This window comes from Cricetulus griseus, chromosome 4 (genome assembly GCF_003668045.3).
Source record: "Cricetulus griseus strain 17A/GY chromosome 4, alternate assembly CriGri-PICRH-1.0, whole genome shotgun sequence".
Classification (NCBI taxonomy): Eukaryota; Metazoa; Chordata; class Mammalia; order Rodentia; family Cricetidae; genus Cricetulus; species Cricetulus griseus.
In genome coordinates, this window is record NC_048597.1 from 94,860,429 (window position 1) to 94,880,321 (window position 19,893).

Genomic DNA, 19,893 nt, shown 5'->3' on the forward strand with positions numbered 1-19,893 from the left:
ATTTGCAGGCAGAGGCAGGCGGATCTCTATGAGTTCCAGGCCAGCCTGATCTACAGAGTGAGTTCCAGAACAGCTAGCACTACACAAAGAAACCCTGTCTCAAACAAAAACAAAAAAACCAACAAAATTAAGTACATTTGAAAAGCCCTAAAATAAACCAAAGGAGGTGTCCTTTGCAATCCCAGTACTCTGGAGGCAGAGGCAGGTGGATCTCTGTGAGTTCAAGGCCAGCCTGGTCTACAACTCGAGTTCCAGGATAGCCAGAGCTATTACACAGAGAAACCCTGTCTTGAAAAACAAAAAACCAATAAACAAATCCTAGGATATAGTTCAGCGGTATGACCTTGGCCAAGCATGTACAATGACCTGGGTTCAATTCCAAAAGCCACTAAAAAGGGGTGAGTTCTTAGCCCTCAGGATGAAACTGAACCAGGAATCTTATGACTTCACGTCCACTCTGGACTATGTAAACTAGTTCCAGATTTAAAAAATGATTAAGGTACTGGAGAGATGGCTCACCTGTTATGATGCATATCACTTAGGCAGAACCCAGGAGTTCGATCACCAGCACCCAGTTCAGTAGGCTCACCTGCCTACAACCACAGCACCAAAGATATTGGATGCCTCTGGGCTCCACAGGCACCTGAAAGCACATACACACATACCCTCATAGACACACAAGCACATATGTAAAATATATTACGGGGGCTGGAGAGATGGCTCAGTGGATAAAAGCAGAGGACCTGGATTCAATTCCCAGCACCCACATGACAGCTCATAACTGTCTATAGCTCCAAGATCTGATACCCTCACACAGACATACAATAGGCAAAACACCATTGTACATAAAATAAAAATAAATAATTTAAAAATATATTACATATAATTGAATACATAATTATGTCTTTTTTTTTTTTTTTTTGATCACGTAGTCTTGGTCTTTTAAGTACATACAACATTGCCTCAATTTCAGCCAGAGCCCCTGGCTCTTGGGGTGCAGAGGTACTGGTGGGCAGGATGGAAATAAGTCCGGTGAAACACAACTAGGGCCTCACTCCGAGCTCTCCTCATACCTGGTGAATTCTAAATTCTGTTAGGGAACGCAGGGAAGCCTTTCAGGTTTTCAAATCCTGGAGCAAGCGTGACGCCTTAACAACAGGCGTGTTTTCGGGTGCGTTCCACTAATATTGTCTCCTGCCGGCAGCCGTCACGCGGCTGGTGACGAAACCCGACGTGCTCCCGGCCCGCGGGCGCCGGGTAAGCAAGATGGCGGCCCCCAGGAGCTGTGGTCTATGGCGCTACTGCTGCCGCGGGTGGTCGTGTTCCACGGGAGACTGCAGGCTCCCCCGGTTACATCGGTCCTGGGCCCGAGCCACGCCCAGTGCGCGGCTCTTGTCCCAAGAGAAGCGAGCCGCGGAAACGCACTTCGGGTTTGAGACTGTGTCGGAGGAGGAGAAAGGGGGCAAAGGTGACCGGAGAGAGGGCGGATGGAGGGACCTGTGTGGCATCGATTTAGTTACCCTTATCCATCTCAGGGTTGATTTAATGTCCTGTTAGCCCCAGAGCTGTGATGCTTGCACCGAGGGGTACCCACCTCCCAGACTCAGCTCCCCGCTCTCCCACTCTCCTTTTCTGTAAATGGGAATGCGGGCGTTGGAGACGCTACACCCTGCTACGCGCCCTCTTTTTTTGTTTTTTGACTACCCGTGTCTCTCTGTGTCACCTTGATTGACGTGTAGATAAAAGGCTGGCCTCGAACTCGCAGAGGTGCACCTTTCTCTGCCTCTTGAGTGCCGGGTTTAAAGGGGAGCGCCACCAAACCCGGCTTGCCCCCCTGTTTTAATCACAGCATGATCCTCAACTCTCATCAGCTTCCAGGTTGCCAAATGCCAGGCGTCGTGTAGACATCCCCCCCCCCAATTTCTCGCTATAGCTTCCCACTAGTGATTCTTGGTAGTCTCTTAGGAAACGGTGAGTTAAGCAAGAACTTGCACAGTTTAAAATGGTAGTCGGGCTGGGAATGTAGCTCAGTTGATAGAGTGCTTTCCTGTCACTCCCGACGCTCAGTTCGACCCCCAGAGCCACATAAATTGCAAGTGGTGGTGTAAACTTGTGATCCCAGCACTTGGGAGATGGATGCAGGAGGATTAGAAATTGAAGGTGGCGCGCATGCCTTTAATCCCAGCACTCGGGAGGCAGAGGCTGGAGGATCTCTGTGAGTTCGAGACCAGCCTGGTTTACAAGAGCTAGTTCCAGGACAGCCTCCAAAGCCACAGAGAAACCCTGTCTTGAAAATCCAAAAAAAAAAAAAGAAAAGAAAAGAAAACTTAAGATTTCGGGGCGTTGGTGGCGCACACCTTTAGTCCCAGCACTTGGGAGGCAGAGGCAGGTGGATCTCAGTGAGTTCCAGGCCAGCCTGGTCTCCAGAGCTAGTGCCAGGACAGGCTCCAAAGCTACACCGAGAAACCCTATCTCGAAAAAAACAAAACAAACAAAAAAAGAAGTTCAAGGTAATTCTCCACTATACCTTGAATTTGGAGCCAGCCTTAGATAAGGAGAGCTTGTCTCTATAAAGACAGATGTAAAGTTGCTAGTAAGTGGGAGAACTACTATTCTAACAGAGTTTGGTTTTCTAGCTACAGAGTCCACATTCTTAGTTTCTTACTAAAAGCTATTCTCTGTGATTTCATTATTGCCTGGTCTACATAGTAAGTTCTAGGACAGCCAGAGCTACATAGTGAGAGACCTTGTCTCAAAAAAAAAAAAAAAATAGTGAACATCAAAACTGTCAGCCATATGTAGTGCCCATGCCTACAATTGCAGCATTCAGGAGGCTTTGGGGTAGGATCACAAATTCAAGGCTTTCTGGACTAAATATCAAGGCCCTTCCTCAAAAAATAGAATAAAATAAAAAATAAAAGACAGGGCTAGAGAGACAGCTTAGCGGTTAAAAGCACTTGAGGACCCAGGTTAGTTCCCAGCATTCACAGGATGACTCACAACTGTCTATAACAGCACAACCTGTGGGTTGCTATGACTCTTTGGGGGTGGAACAGCCCTTTCACAGGTGTGCCTAAGACCATCAGAAAATAAGGTATTTACATTATAGTTATTTTGTTTGTTTGCTTTTTGAGACAAGGTTTTTCTGTGTAGCTTTGGCTGTCTTGAAACACGCTCTGCTGTGTACCTGGAGGCTCTTGTACCACAGCAGTGTCAGTGTCCCAACAGTTACCTCTTCTGCTAGTGACTGCACTGACACGCATTCTCATTCTGCTCCCACCACTATCCTTGGTTGTTACTATTGTTGTTTACTTTTTCTTTTCTTTTCTTTTTTTTTTTTTTTTTTTTTTTTGCAGTGCTCGGGATTAAATTCAGGGCTTTAGTCATGCTCACTGATCTATACCCTGGTCTCTCAATTTTGTTGCTCAATTTCCTCTCTCATTTATCTAAGCATGCCACATGGATTTGTCACCAAGAGACAAGGAAACAGTAGAAGTATTATGCTATGGCAATGAATGAGTATACCCTGTTTAACTGATCCATGATGACACACACACACAATCTATAAAGTAGATGACATAACTGGTCACAGATTATGACATATACCTCTTATTTTCATAATGAGTCATGGAATGAAAGCTACCTGACGTATTTCATTGGCATACTCATGGTTACCACCGTGTTTGAATGGTGATGGTGGACTTTAGGAAAGAGGTTGGTTTCTCATGTGCACCTATTTTTTTTTGGTTCTTCTTTTTTTTGTTTTTTTGTTTTTTTGTGTTTTTTTTTGTTTTGTTTTTCGAGGCAGGATTTCTCTGTAGCTTTGGAGGTTGTCCTGGAACTAGCTCTTGTAGACCAGGCTGGTCTCGAACTCACAGAGATCCTCCTGCCTCTGCCTCCCCAGTGCTGGGACTAAAGGCATGTGCCACCAACGCTTGGCTTCATGTGGACCTTTAAGCATTTGATGCAGGGTGGTGTTGGGGTCTGGGGAAGTCACTCATTGATGGGGTTCTTATCTAGCACCTCAAGAGGGGAAACCTTGGCTACCAAGCATTGTAGCTTAGCATCACCTTGCAAAGACAGGCACTTTCAAGAGGGAAAGCCCCCCTCTTGTCTTTTTCATTTAGATCTCCCCCATATTAATCCTGTTGATAACTGTCTGTCCATGCCAGTTTATCAGGTGTTTGAGAGTGTAGCCAAGAAGTATGACGTGATGAATGACATGATGAGTCTCGGCATCCACCGTGCTTGGAAAGATCTGCTGATCAAGAAAATGCACCCACTGCCTGGGACCCAACTGCTCGATGTGGCTGGAGGCACAGGTAATGCCCTACGTGATGTCCTTGGGGAAGGCTGAGCATCCTGTTAGAACTATCTGCTATTGAAGTGGGCTGCCTCACCTGCCATTAGGCTGACGATGGTGACTGAAAGATAAGTGTGCATTCAGTGTCTGAGGAAGGGCAAGCATGCCGTTCCAGGACAGCTTTGTGCTTGGCGCCTTTCTAAGAGAGGATTTTATAAACTAAGATGTGTTCTGTGACATTTCATTGTCTGAATGACTGTTCTATCTCTTTCGATTTTTGTTTTTTTGTATTTGAGACTGTGTAGCTCTGGCTGATCTTAAACTCACTGTGTAACAACCCAAGCTGGCCTTGAAACTTCTTGCCATCTTCGATTCTCCTGCCTCTGCCTCCCAGGTGCTGGGATTACAGGCCCAGGATACCATGCCCACATTGTTTTTTGTTTTGCTTTGCTTTGCTTTTCCTCCTTAATGCTGGGGAGTAAACGCAGGGCTTCACAAATACTGTAGATAAGTGCTATGTCACAGAGCTTGTCCCCAGCCTGTTTTATCTTCTTTTGTCACATTACATAAGCTGTTTAGGCCGCCTTCCTCCCATATCCACTTCCATATCAGCATCAAAGCATATTGTAGGCCTTTGTTTCTTGTTGTTCACTGAGCACTGGGGGAGAAAAATGCTAAGAAAGTGTACATCAGAAAGCTTTAATCTCAGCATTTGGGAGGCTGAGACAGGTGGATCTTAGTAAATTCAAAGCCAGCTTGGATTCTATAGTGAATGTGAGGCCAGCCTAGGCTACAGATCAAGACCCTGTCTCAAAAACCAAACAAACAGGGGCTAGAGAAATGGCTTAGTGGTTAAGAGTACAAACTGCTCCTAGAGCAGTTCCCAACACACATGTCAGGTGGCTCACAATTGCTGTAACTTTAGCTGCAGGGTGTCCAACACCTTCTTCTGTACTCCATAGGCACTGCACTTGTGCACAAACCCCACAAATGTACACATAATTAAAATAAAACCTCAAAAATATAAGCTGGTGGGAAGCCCCCATGGAGGGTCCTACCCTCCCTGGGGAGTGGAGAGGGGATGGCATGAGGGTTGGTGGGGGTTGCAGGGAGGGGAGGGAGAAGGAGAAGGGATTGACATGTGAAGGAAACTTGTTCCTAATTTGAACTAATAAAAAAAAAAAAAGAAAAAAATATAAGGTGGGAGGTAGTGACGTACAACTTTATTCCCGACACTCGGGAGACAGAGGCAGACAGATCTCTGTGAGTTTGAGGCCAGCCTGGTCTACAGAACTAGTTCCAGGACAGCCAGGGCTACACAGAGAAACCCTGTCTCGAAAAAATAAATAAAAAACAAAACAAACAAACAAAAACCCACATAGGAAAAAAACCTAATAATAAAAACCAAATAAATACAGCTGGAGATGTGGCTTAGGTGGTAGAGAGCTTGCATACTCTAGGTTCACTCCCCAGTGCCCCATAAACCATGATTGGCAGTACACACTTACAATCCTACCCCTCAGAAGGTGGAGGCCAAAGGAACAGAAATTGTCATCCTCTGTCACATAGCAAATTTAAGGATAGCCTAGATTACACAACCCCCCCACCTCAAAAATAAATAAATAAATAAATAGAAGCAACAACAGCAGCATTAATTATGTACCCATAATTTTTGGGATTAAGATGAAGCTTGGTGGAGGAGCACTTGCCTGGGCTCATACTTCAAACCCTTGGTTGAGCACACTATCACCCAACAACAATACAAGTCAGCTACAGACGCCAAGTGAGCTGTTGTTCCACTGTATTGTTTAGGGAATGATGACACAGTCTGGGGGTGTGATAGGCCTCACTGCCCAGTGATCCACAGATGAATCTAGACTTGGAACCTGTGATGCTGAAAGGCATTTTGCACTACTTATGTTAAGTCTTTGTTTTTAGAGACAGGGTCTTGCTATTCTGCCCTGGCTGCCTGAAACTTGCTACATAGATCCAGCAGGCAGGCCTTTTAACACAAAGACCCTCGTGCCTCCAAAGTAGTGAGCATGTGCTGTCACGGTGGCCTTTTTTTTTTTGTGAGATGAGTGTCATGTACCACAGGCTGACCCCAGACTCATTATGTAGCTGTGGCTGACCTGATTCTCTTTCCCCCACACACCCAAGTGCTGTGATTGCAGGCATGTACTGCCATGCTTAGTGTATTTGGTATATGCCATGCTAGGCATGGAGCCCCTCCATTTGTGCATGCTAGGCAAGCAGTCTCCCAACTGAGCCACACCTGCAGCCCCTAATGTGAAAATTATTATTATTATTATTATTATTATTATTATTATTATTATTATTATTTTCCGAGACAGTGTTTCTCTGTGTAGCTTTGTAGCCTATCCTGGCACTTGCTCTGGAGACCAGGCTGGCCTCGAACTCACAGAGATCTGCCTGCCTCTGCCTCCCGAGTGCTGGGATTAAACGCCCGGCCGTGAAAATTATTTTAAATACCAGTTGTGTGGTGTACACATATAATTAGGAAGTGGAGGTGTGAGGACCAGGAGTTCAGAATCATCCTTAGATACTTGGTGAACCCAGGGCCACACTGGGCTGCATGAAACAGTAGCAAAGAAGAAATGAGGGGGTGGGGGGCAGAAGGAAGGATGAAAGAAGGAAGGAAGGGAAAGAGGGAGGGAGAAATGGCAGTGTGCATCTATAATCCCAGCTGAGGAGAGCAGAGCAAGAGGATCAGGAGCTGAAGGCCACCCTAAACAACACAGACACATCGTTTTGGGGGACTGAGAGTGGGGAACCCGTTTCTGTCGAAAGGAGCAGTAGTGCTCTTCCTCAGTCACATCCCTGTGCCTCTGCTCTTTGGGGCTTGGGATACTGGTTGTTGGGTTTCTTCTGAATCTTTCCTTTTGTCGGCTTCCCTCAGGGGACATCGCCTTCCGGTTCCTTACTTATGTGCAGGCACAGCATCAGAGAAAACGGAGGAGACAGTTACGGGCCCAGCAGAATTTGTCCTGGGAAGAAATTGCCAAAAAGTACCAGAATGAAGAGGATCCCTTGGGTGGTTCACTTGTCATGGTCTGTGACATCAACAGGGAGATGCTAAAGGTTGGGAAGCAGAAAGCCTTGGACCAAGGACACACAGCTGGTGAGTCCCTCCGCAGACACAGGCATCCTTTGCATGTTTACAAAGGAAGGCATTGAACATCAAGTCCTGGATTGTCTTCTGTTCCAGCCCCTGGAAGTGTGAACAATCAGCAGGCCCCAAAGGAGGTTTCTAGGGCTGAGCACAGCTTATAGGTGCAGTCCGGAATCGGGCATCATGTTAAGCTTGATGAACAATGCTGTACAGCCCAGGGAGCTTAAGGATCTTCTTTTTTGTTGCAGTTTCTTAAAATTTTGTATAGTGTTTAAATTGTATATATGTCTCTGTAGTATGTGGGTGTCTGGTGCCTACAGAGGCCAGAAGAGTGCATCAGATCTCCTAGAACTGGAGTTACATATGTTTGTAAGCTAGCTGGGTGTTAGGAATCAAACTAAGGCCCTCTAGAAGAAAAGCCAGTGCTCTTAACTGCTGAGCCATCTCTCCAGCCATTGTTACTTTTTAAATTATGTTTTATTATTATTATTATTTAATGGGGACTAGGGGGAATTATGCTGGTGCCATAGCACTCCTGTGGAAGTCAGAAGACAACTTGTGGGAGCTGGGAATTGAACTCATGTCATCAGGGTTGGCAGCAAGCATCTTTACCCACTGAGCCATTTCATTGACCCTAAACATCTTCAAGTTATTGGTTTTGTTGTTGTTTTATTTGAGACAGGGTCTTAACTGTATAGCCTTGGCTAGCCTATAACTCATTCTGTAGACCAGGTTGGCCTTGAACTCACAGCAAGAGCTTCTTTTTTTTTTTCAGATTTTTTTTATTTGAATTACAAACAAGATTGTTTTACATGACAATCCCAGTTCTCTTTTCTCTCCCATCCTCCCCTACGCCCCCCCCCCCAACTAAAATCCTATCTATCACATATCCTTTCTGCTCCCCCTGGATGGTGAGGCCTTCCATAGGGTGTCATCAGAGTTTATTATATCCTTTGGGATAGGGCCTAGGCCCACCCCCCTGTGTGTCTTGGCTCAGGGAGTATTCCTCTATGTGGAATGGGCTCCCAAGGTCCACACCTATGCTAGGGTAAGTACTGAACTACTAGAGCAGGTCACGTAGATTTCCGAGGTTTCCTCACTGAAATCCATGTTCCTGGGGTTTGGATCAGTCCGATAATAATATCCTAGCTATCAGTCTGGGGAGCAAGAGTTCCCCGATGTTCAGGTCAGCTGTTTCTGTGAGTTTCACCAGCCTGGTCTGGACCCCTTTGCTCTTCACTCGTCCTTCTCTGCATCTGGATTCCAGTTCAGTTCAGTGATAAGTTGCGGGTGTCTGCTTCTACTTCCACCAGCTACTGGATGAAAGCTATAGGATGGCATATAAGTTAGTTATCAATCTCATTATCAGGGGAGGGCATTTAAAGTAGCCTCTCCTCTGTTGCTTAGATTGTTAGCTGGTGTCATCTTTGTAGATCTCCAGACATTTCCCTAGTGCCTGATTTCTCTGTAAATCTAAAATGTCTCCTTCTATTATGGTATCTCCATTCTTGTTATCTTCTATTCTTTCCCTGACTCAACCTTTCTGCTCCCTCATGTTCTCTGCATCCTTCCTCTTCTACCCTTCTCATTCTTCTAGATCCCTCCCCCTCACAGCAGGAGCTTCGTAAGTCACACAATTCCCCCCTCCCCCCTCAGTACAGGAGATTGAACCAGGTTCTTGCGCATGCTGGCTGAGCTATTGCTGTGTTTACACCTGACTGTTGACTATTTCAGAATGCTTGCCTAGCCAAGCATGGTGGTACATACTTTTAACCCCAGAACTTGGAAGGCAAAACCAGGAACTCTCTGTGAGAAATCTACACGGTGAGTCTGCAGCTGATCCAGCCTACACAGTGAAACCATCTCACAGCAACAGCACAAGCTTGCCCTTAATGTTTGCAGGTTCACTGATGACTCTGAATACTGCGCCCTCGTGACAGCTTTCTGGGACAGCTGCACTGCCCTGCTCCATGCCGTCAAGGCAGTGCAGGCAGCCAGAGAGACAAGGGCAAATCGCAAAAGAAAGTCAACCCTCTGAGCAAGTCAGCATTCCTGCTCCCCCTCCCACTATGAGAGTCTGGTTATTTTAGGCCAATTATTCTCATCCTCCTCCTCACACACCAAGAAGGAGCTGCCTGGATGGACTACAGCCCACTTGGCCTTCATGACGAAGGACTCTTTTGTTAGCTGTCTCTAAACAAAGGCACTATGTGTCTTACTCCTACTGGCCAATATATTTCCCATCTCTGGTGCTCTGCCAGAAAAAATGGAGAACAAACAGTGAAATGATAGGTAATGTTCCATTTCTGGACCTGTCTCCTCCATAGTGTAGCTGTGAAACTGCTTAGGAATTTGTTGTTGTTTGAGACAAGATGTCACCTTACCCAGTCCTACCTCTATCTGCCTGATTACACAATGAAAAATAAAGCCACTTACAGTGTTTAAGTGAGGGGCTGGCGAGATGGCTCGGTGACTGAGAGCATACTGCTCTTGCAGTGGGTTCCCAGCATCCAAATGGCAGCTTACAGCTGCCTAAAACTCCAAGGGACTCCAGCACCTTCTTCTGACCTCTGTGGGCGCTTGTACATATGTGGCACACTTAGATACACATATACACACAAAAACAAACAAAGAAACCATGTGAGCTAAGTGGTTGGAATCTGTCCTTTGTGAACATGATTCCACATGTAGTCAGTTAGACATAAACTCTGAAAAGGTTTCCGATCTGAGTGTGGTGGTGCACTCTTGTAATCAGAGCACTGGGGAGGCAGAGGTGGGCAGGTCTCTGAGTTCAAGGCCAGCCTGGTCTATAGAGTAAGTTCCAGGAAAGCCAGGGCTACACAGAGAAACCTGTCTCTCATAACTTAACCTGTTTCTCTCCATCTACATTTTGCCCCAGGGCTTTTTATCTTTCATTCTATATGTCCTACTCCATGTCTGTCTGTCTGGCAGCTGCCTGGCTGGCTGGCTGGTCGTGGGCATTCCCTCTCTTTCTCCCTCATTCTTTCTCTTCTCTTCTCCCTCCTACTTATTCTCTCTGCCCGCCAGCCCTGTCTTATTGCTCTACTGCCTAGCTATTGGCCATTCAGCTTTTTATTAGACCAATCAGATGCCTTAGGCAGGCAAGGCAACACATCTTTACATCATTAAACAAAGGCAGCATAAAAAAAAATGTAACACACATTTACATAGTTAAAGTAATATTCCACAACAAGCAGACAGTTCTGGAATTCTCTCATTTCACTTCTGACATTACCCAGACTTTGCTCCGTGGGCTGTGTGCCACTGGACCATCACTACCCCACAAGCCACACACATCCATGCTAGGGCACTCACACTCTCATCTGGCTTACCACAGATTCTGGATTTTCACTGCTCCTCTGGTGCATGGGAAACGGTTTCCTAAACTTATACCCAAAACTGGTTTTGCCTTCCAGGACTTGCCTGGGTACTGGGAGATGCTGAAGAGCTGCCCTTTGATGATGACCAATTTGATGTTTACACCATTGCTTTTGGGATCCGGAATGTCACACACATTGACCGGGTATGAATAAGTGCATGCTTGGGATGCATGTGACTTTGAAATAGCAGTTCCCCTGGAGTGGACCTACCCCACGTGAGGGCAGGAAGATTCTTTTTTCTTTCTTTGTTTTTTAAGATTTATTTTTATATACATTGCTGTTTTGCCTGTGTGTACTTCTGTGAGAGTGTCAGATTTTCTGGAATTGGAGTTATAGACAGTTGAGAACTGCCATGTGGGTGCTGGGAATTGAACCTGGGTCCTCTGGCAGAACAACCAGTGCTCTTAACCGCTGAGCCATCTCTCCAGCCCAGGAAGATTCTTTTCTGGGCCCAGCACTTAAGAGGAGTGACTGTTTAAGCTTAGAGGTTTCCTCCTCCTTAGTGTATTTGTGTGGTGTGTTTATGGTGTGTGTGTGTGGTGTGGTGTGTACCGTCTGTGGGGTGTGTGTGGTTGTGGGTGGGTGTGGTGTATGGTGTATGTATGCTGGTATACTGGCCCTGGGAAGGATGGTTTTTACATAGGTGCTGAGGATTTGAACTTAGGTCCTCTTACTTCCAAAGCAAGTTCTCTTCCCCACTGAGCTAGCTCCATAGCCCTCTTCTCTAATTCATTGATGGATGGATGGATGTGCCTGTGTGAGTCTTATGTACACCATGTACATGTGAACTGCCCTTGGAGGCTAGAGAGTTAGATCTTCTGGGACTGGAGTTACAGGAAGTTAGAAACCACCTGATATGTGTGCTGGGAACTTGAACCTGGGTCCTCTGTGTGAGCAGTAAGTGCTCTTAGCCACTGAGCCATTTCTCCAGCCCCAGGGCTTTCTTCTTTCTAAGTTGCCACAAAATTGAGCCAGAATCACAGACCAACCAGCTCTTGGTTTCTCAGGTTGGCACTTACATTCTCTTGGTGGCTGGACCTGCCTTAGCAATTCCTGTTTCCTCTTGTGAAGCCATGAGAGTCTACAGGTCAGAGGCATGGTCAGACACAGAAAGGGGTACTCACTTGGTGCTCTGCAGGGCAGAAGGAAAGGAACATCATGGCTCCTGTACAACGGGAAGAGAGTGTTCACAATAGTATTGGGCACTTTATTTCCTCTGAACATTCTGTCAAACATTTAAAGACCATATGCAAGAAACTGGCTGCTTCTCTGTGATATGGGCCCCTTTGTCTGACTCTTCTGCTGGGTGAGACTTTCTTTGGAGTGATTGCTCTGGTTTGAATATAGGTAGTACTCTCCAAGAGACCTGAGGTTGACACTGCTGAGAGGTGCTGTGGACCTTTGGGTGGGGCCTTGTAGGAACCCTATAGGTCAGTTGAGTGTGTGCAAGCCTCCTGGCAGTTAGGGGGCCTTGACCTTTCTAGCATTTCTCTAAGTCTTCTCCCTTCCCCAGTTCAGTCCCCAGGAAATACATGACAGAAGAATCAACTCCTGCATGTTGTTCTCTGACCTCTACATACATGCGCATGCGTGCACACACACTATATATATACACCCAGTATATATACACATTGTGTGTGTGTGTGTGTGTGTGTGTGTGTGTGTAGTTTGTTTTTTTGAGACAAGGTTTCCATATGTAGCCCTGGCATAAAACTTATTATTTATGACTTACTAGGTAGATCAGGCTGTCCTTGAATTCAGAGATTCACCTGCCTCTGCCTCTCAAGTGTTGAGATTAAAGGTATATACGTACCTCTACACCCAGCTATATTTTTTTTAATTAAAAAAAAAAAAAAGCACTTTGTAGGCAGGTGTGGTAGCATACGGCTATATTCTCAACACTCTGCAAAGGCAGGAGGATTGCTTTAATTTTGAGGCCTGTTCTACATAGTGAATTCCAGGTCAGCAAGACCCATGTAACAAAATCCTGTCTCAAAAGAACAAATCCTCATTTTGTTCTTTTGAAGCAGGGTCTCATTCTGTAGCCCAGGCTGACCTAGAACTCACTGTGTAGCCCAGGCTGTCTTTGAACTTGTACCAATACTGTTTCAGTTTCCCAAATGCTATAATTAACAGACATGAGCTACCACATCCAGATTTAAAAAACAAAACCCCTCTCTCTAAAGAGACAAATTAATCCTGTAAATAATTACTTTGCTACTGTAGAGGGAAATTTTTCCATCTTTTGCACATTCTGCATTGTTTCTGACACCAGTCCTGTGGAGTTTTCCCATGCCACATAATCCTCAGCAAACAGCCACTGAGTGCCCTCTAGTTCAGTTCTCATACTAGCTACTTGGATTCCACAGATTCCCCAGACTAAGGGCTCAGTCCACTCAACTGCCCTCCAGTTCAGATACACATCTCTCACTGGCTACAGACCAGAGGGTCTTTGTAGCCCTCTCTGGTCTGCTCATTTGCTAGAATGTAGTTTCTGAAGCCAGGCATGATAGCATATGCAGCAATTGCAGGACCTGGGGAGCAGAGACAGAGGTCTTGAGTCCCAGGCCAGCTTTGGTTGTTTGTGTTGTTATGTTTTTTTGTGGTTTTGTTTGTTTTGAAGAAAACGTCTCACTTTGTTACCCTGGCTGGCCTCAAACTCACTAAATAGATCACCTACTTCTGATTGCAGAGTGCTAGGATTAAAGGCATGTGTCTTCTGGCTTGATCCTATTTAAAACAACCAAGGCCAGGTATATGGTTCTTGTATGAGACCTTGTCTCAAAAAAAACAAAAGAAGCTGGGTGATGGTGGTTGACATTTTTAATCCCAGCAGGCAGGGAGCAGAGGCAGGCAGATCTCTGTGAGTTTGAGGCCAGCCTGGTCTATGAAGCTAGTTCTAGGACAGCTAGGGCTGTTATATAGAGAAACCCTGTCTCGAAACACCTAAAAACAAAACAAACAAAATACAAGCTGTTCTTTGTTGCTTCTTGGCTTCAAGGCAGGCAGTTTGTTCTGCCGTGTAGATGCATCCTGTGCATCTTCAGCAGTCTGCAGGCAAAGGTCCCAACCTGGAACCCACCAGATTGTAAGCCAGTTGTGGTGACTTATGCCTGTGATCCAGCAGCACTCAGGAGGCAGAAGCAAAAGCCCCATTGCAAGTTCAAGGCCACAGGAGCCTGTGTGATGAGTTCTTGTCCTATAGCCAGGCCCTGTATCTCACTATATCTCACAAAAACAAAATAGTTAGATTAAAATGAAATACTTTTGAATAGGATCACAGTTGAAGATTATGTATGTCTGTGAGAACTTCCTGCCCACACTAATCTCCCAGCCATTCAGTGCCTCTTCTCCCACACAGTCCCCAATTCCTTTTGTATACTTGCAAAAATGTTTTGTGCCGCCGGGCGTTGGTGGCACCCACCTTTAATCCCAGCACTTGGGAGGCAGAGACAGGTGGATCTCTGTGAGTTCGAGGCCAGCCTAGTCTACAGAGCGAGTGCCAGGACAGGCTCCAAAGCTACACAGAGAAACCCTGTCTTGAAAAACCAAAACAAAACAAAAAAATGTTTTGTACCTTTTCAGTGTGTCTGTTACAATCAGGTGTGGTGGCATATGCCTGTAACCCCAGAGCTTAGCAGGGACTAGGGAAATTGCTCACCCAGTGAAGTGCTTGCTACACAAGCAGGAGGAGCTGGCATTGGTGCACACCACTAATCCTGGAAGAGGCGGAAGCAGCTGGATCTCTCAAGTTCAAGGCCAGCCTGGTCTATAGAGCAAGTTCCAGGGAAAAGGCCAGATGTGTGTTGTCGTTGCAGCAAGTGACAGAGAATTTGTCTAGTATGTGCAAGGCCCTGAGTTCACTCTCTAGCATTCTAAAGAAACACATATGCACGTGTACACATGCACTCCAGCACACACACGCACACCCCAGTGATTTTGTTTGTCTGTGTTGCTTAAGATTGAATTCACGGCTTTCACACGTGCTCATTCATAATCTCATTAAGTTAAGCTGGCCTTAAACTCACCCTGTAGCCCAGGCTGGTCTTGAACTTACAGTCTTCTGTGCAGTCTCCTAAGCAGCTAGGGTGACAGGCCTGGGCTACTAGTCGGGCTTATTTGGTGATTTTACTCCATATTATCACATAAAACTCTTAGTTTGTCCTTTGACAATAGCTGAATTGATTCTGTTTGTGCAGATTTCCCATGATGTTAACCAGGCTCTCCATGGTTAAAGATGATGCGTCACATACAGTGAATTACTTACATACATGTTATTTTCTGTCAAATAGAGTCCTTTAATTAAAATTGTTACATTGGGGTCTGGAGAGATGGCTCAATGGCTGCTCTTCAGAGAATCCAGGTTCCATTCCCAGCATCCATGTGGCAGCTCACACCTGTCTCTAGCTTTAGTTTCAGGGGCTATGATGCCCTCTTCTGGCCTCTGCAGGTACCAGGCACACAAATGATTCACAGATACACATGCAGGCACAATACCCATACACAGAAAATAAATGTTTTGGGGTTTTTTTTGTTTTTGTTTTTGTTTTTGTTTTTCTCAAGACAGGGTTTCTCTGTGGCTTTGGAGGCTGTCCTGGAACTAGCTCTTGTAGACCAGGCTGGTCTCGAACTCACAGAGATCTGCCTGCCCCTGCCTCCCGAGTGCTGGGATTAAAGGCGTGCGCCACCACTGCCTGACTGAAAATAAATGTTCTTAATCAAAATCATTATATGGAAGAGGTTACCCACTGTGGCTTTTTCTTCCTGGAGCTGTGCCCATCTGCCCGTATCAGCACCATTCTCTAGTCGTGGGCAGCAGATGCCTGTAACATGGGGTAATCTCTACATTCTAACTCCTGAGGATATAATGGGGAATGTTTACAGTGCACACAGACACTAAATAAACCAGCCTCTGACCTTTGGAATTTCGGAGAGGTCTGCTGAGTTTTTTCTTCTTGCTCTTTCTCTCAGGCACTCCAGGAAGCACATCGGGTCCTAAAGCCAGGAGGACGGTTTCTCTGTCTGGAATTTAGCCAAGTGAATGATCCCCTCATATCCAGGTCAGCATTGGTAACAGGGCTTTATACACTTGTCTAGCAAAAGGTTCCCCACCCCAAATAGATAGAAAATAGCCACTAAGCTACAGGCATCTGACTTTGTAGGTTCAGAGGCACCAAAGGACAGGGATACTTGAAGAGGTTAGCAAGTCCTTAGTGGAAATACTTGTGCCAGAAGAGCCTCAGCCAACACCCAGAGGCCATGTGAGCCCACATGGTTTATTTTAACAACTCATAAGTTATTTTAAGAAATGTAATAGGCAGATGTGGTGGGTGACTCACAGCTATAATCCCAGCACTCAAAAGGCTGAGGCAGGAGGATCACCTCAAATTTAATACTTTCTTGGTCTATATAGTGAGTTCCAGGCCAGGCTGGTCTACAAAGTGAGGCTGTATCTCAGACACACCAGCTAGCCAAAACCTTAAAATCAGGACATTTTACAGAGGAACCTGGATTGTGTCACAACCTGGGTAGAGCAGGATCCTTCATTCAGGCATCAGGGGCAGAGTCAACTGCCTCTGCTCTGGTTTCATGCAGCTGTCATTCGCCGTGAGCCTCTGACCTTGCTCTTGGCCTGCTTGCCTTGTTTCAGGCACTTGCTTGACCTCTATAGACACGTGAGTCAGAGACTCCTGGCTTACACCATCTCATTTACGTTAAGGGATGGATCCTAGCACATTTTCTTAAAGATTTCATTTTTTTTGTTTTGTTTTGTTTTTGTTGTTTTGTTGTTTTTAAGACAGGGTCTCACTGTATAGCCCTGTCTCTCCTGGAATGCTCTATGTAGACCAGGCTCGCCTCAAACTCAGAGATCTGCTTGCCTCTGCCTCTCATGTGCTGAGGTTAAAGGTGTACACTACCATGCCAGGCTACAGTAAGCATTCTTAACTACTAAGCCATCTCTCTTAGCTGCCACTTTTCTTTACGTTGTGGTTAGAGGCGCCAGGGAGTACGTCCTAGCCCCACATTTTCCATTACGTTATGGGTGGAGAGGCCAGGGAGTATGCCCAGAGTCCACTCTAATCTTAATCTTTGCCTTTGTCACTATTTGTTTTTGTTTGTTTGTTTTAGGCTTTATGATCTGTACAGTTTCCAGGTCATCCCTGTCATTGGAGAGGTCATCGCAGGAGACTGGAAGTCCTATCAATACCTTGTGGAAAGTATTCGGAAGTTCCCTAATCAGGTACAGAGCTTTTGTAACTAAGAGCAAAAGCCCTGAGGTTGAAATCCAATCATCCCATGTGCCTTTTCTTGTGTTTTAGGAAGAGTTCAAGGAGATGATTGAAGATGCAGGCTTTCAGAAGGTGACTTATGAAAGCCTGACCACAGGGATCGTGGCCATTCATTCTGGCTTCAAACTCTAGCTCCCTTCTGTTGTGCAGCATGAGCCAGTCATTCTGCTGAGGCCTGGAACTGGAAGAGAATCTCCCTGACGAGACAGTAGCTGAGTGTCTACCTCCTGTTAGGGCTATAACACCTTGGATTCTGCATTGACCAGTCTCAAAAAGGAAGACACAAACCCCTGTCATCTTTTGCAGCTCTCATTAGTAGCTGCACAGGCTGCCAAGGCCTTCTTTTCCCCCAAGTGTCTGGCCTGGTTTTGCTGAACTCCTGCTAACACTTGGCTGTGCAGTATGGAGTCAGATAAAACCAGCACTCACACAGTTCTGAAGCTTCCTGGTAGCGTCTCTATCCAGATAATGGATCTCTGGAAACCAAGGATGGTTTGAACCAGCCCTTCATTCAGACTAGAATTGAATCTAGGGCCAAAAGCCCAAGTCCAAGTCAGAACGCTGACAATTAGGACCTTGGGCTGGTGAGGTGCTGAGAGGTAAGCACATTAGAACCGGGGACTGAGGGTGCAGCTCAGTGGCAGAGCATATGCTTAGCCTAGTGAGGCCCTGGGTTTGTTTCTCATCAGCAGAAGCAAACGAAAAAGTAGAACTGTGTGAAGCAGTAAAGCTTACAATTTGGGTGGTACTTGCTACTCTTTCTTGGAGGAGGTACAAATGCAGTACACATCAGTGTCCTTCTATCAGTCCTCATCACCAAGACACCATCCTCAGTGTCCATCATCAAGAAAGCCACTGCTAAGCCTTGGTAAACAGAGTTCTTCAGAATACATTTGTACATGTTTATAGCAAAGAAAAGAAAGGGACAGGGTTCAAGACTCAGTGGGTAAGAGCACTTACTCCCTGCTCTTGCCAACCCAAGTTTGGTTCCCAGCACCCACATGGTGGTTCACAATTATCTGTAACTCATGCTAGGGAACCCAGTGCCCTCTTTCGACCTCTGTGCACATACATACATGCAAGCAGTGATACACATAAACAGTAAAATAAATGTAAATGTAAGAAACATGTATTTATGAGCCTTGAATGATGGCACAAAACTGCAGTCTCAGCATGCAGGTGGCAGGACTGCCTCAAGGTGATGACAGCCAAACCTGCAAGTTCCAGGTTTGTGTGTCGTAGGTAGCACACACTGGCCTCAAACTCACTATGTACACAGGTAGGGCTGTGTACTGAGCTTGCACTTACTCAAAAAATTTAAAAAACAACATGTTATATTTATAGCACCCGCCCACACCCAGGTATTCCAGAATGGGTTTAGGCAGTGTGTCCTGTACAGTCCAGTGTGGTGCTAAGACGATTCATGTGTATTTTGAACATGATGCTTAGTATTAAGAAGCCTTGCTAAGAAACTGCAGAAACCAGTCAGGTATGCCAGTGTACACTTGTAATCCAATACTCAGGAGGCAGAGGTAGGTTCAAGGCCACCTGGTCTGGTCTACAGGACAGCCAAGGATGCACAGAGAAACCCTGTCTCCAAAAGCAAAAACATGACAACATAGTCAGGGCTATCTGAAAGGTCCAGCACACTAGGGGGCATTTCTAGATCTTACAAGACCTCACTTGTCACTAGACAGCTTCCAGACAGACTACAGATGTCTCCAACAGCATTTAGAGTATCCAAGAAAATGCTAGACCTTAAAAAATACATTTTTTTCAGTCAGCTGGAGCCTACTGGCTTTTAAATTAACAGGAAGGAACAGGCACTGAGAGATACTCCATAAACCATCCAACTGATTTTATTTCTATAGCAACATGTTTCCTCATCTGAACCTGAAAATGAAAGTCAAAAGCCACCAGCCCTTTTGACAGGAAACACAGGTCAAACCAAATTAGATCAGAACTCTCGGTGTCCAGCCACGGTGTCTTCCATCAACTCTAGGGACTTGCTGGAGACATCATCTGGCTTTGATGGCCAAATTCCCATCAGGATTCAAATAAAAACATGTCATAAAGAGGGAAACATCTTTACCTGTTCCAAAAGTACAAATCTGAATTACCCTGACCGTAGTCTCCTGCTCCAAAATACCCCATTTTTCTCTAGATAGTAGGAACACATGTCAGCTGTCATAAAAACTAAAGCAACCAGGAGGAGTGTTGCACATCTGCAACCCCAGGACTTGGCAAATGGACAAGGCAGATTAGTTGGTGGTTATCCTCAGCTACATAGTGAGTTTGAGGCCAGTGTGCTACATACGACACACAAAAATCATACAGGCATCGGACAGATCCTATATGGTACTGCCTAGTTCTCCTGACCTCCACACAAACAGTAAAGATGTTTCACGCCCCTCTTTGGAATTCGTGCCCAACAAAACACAATGTCTAAACAAGTTCAGGTGTAGAAAAAACAATGTCAAAAGCTGTAACTGATCTGATGCTATCCATAAGGAGCATCTACGTCAATCTGCCATTTTATTCTGTGAAACAACTTTTTGGCTGCTTAAAAATCTCAATTACGTCCAAGCCAGAGGCTTTATCTTGTGAAAATGGAGATGGAACCCTGGTGGGACTCTTGTACTTCCCCAAGGTTAAGTGGGGGTTGGTTCTGAGCCTGTAGGGGGCCTCCTATACATGCTTTTCTTTGAAATTAACCACAGTAAGCTTTTGGTGACTAGACCCACAGCTTTAATGAGGTCCTTACAT

The 19,893-nt window shown here is 45.6% G+C and overlaps 1 protein-coding gene across 1 annotated transcript; it reads left to right on the forward strand.

The window, feature by feature from the left end:
- Window positions 1-1,235: 1,235 nt before the first annotated feature.
- On the forward strand, window positions 1,236-18,257 carry Coq5 (coenzyme Q5, methyltransferase). Its single transcript, XM_027416041.2, has 7 exons — window positions 1,236-1,468; window positions 4,173-4,322; window positions 7,224-7,445; window positions 10,874-10,980; window positions 15,809-15,897; window positions 16,967-17,078; window positions 17,158-18,257. Exons 1-7 carry the CDS (start codon window positions 1,267-1,269, stop codon window positions 17,257-17,259), a joined length of 984 nt encoding a protein of 327 aa, XP_027271842.1. The 5' UTR covers window positions 1,236-1,266; the 3' UTR covers window positions 17,260-18,257.
- The last annotated feature ends 1,636 nt before the right edge of the window (window positions 18,258-19,893 follow it).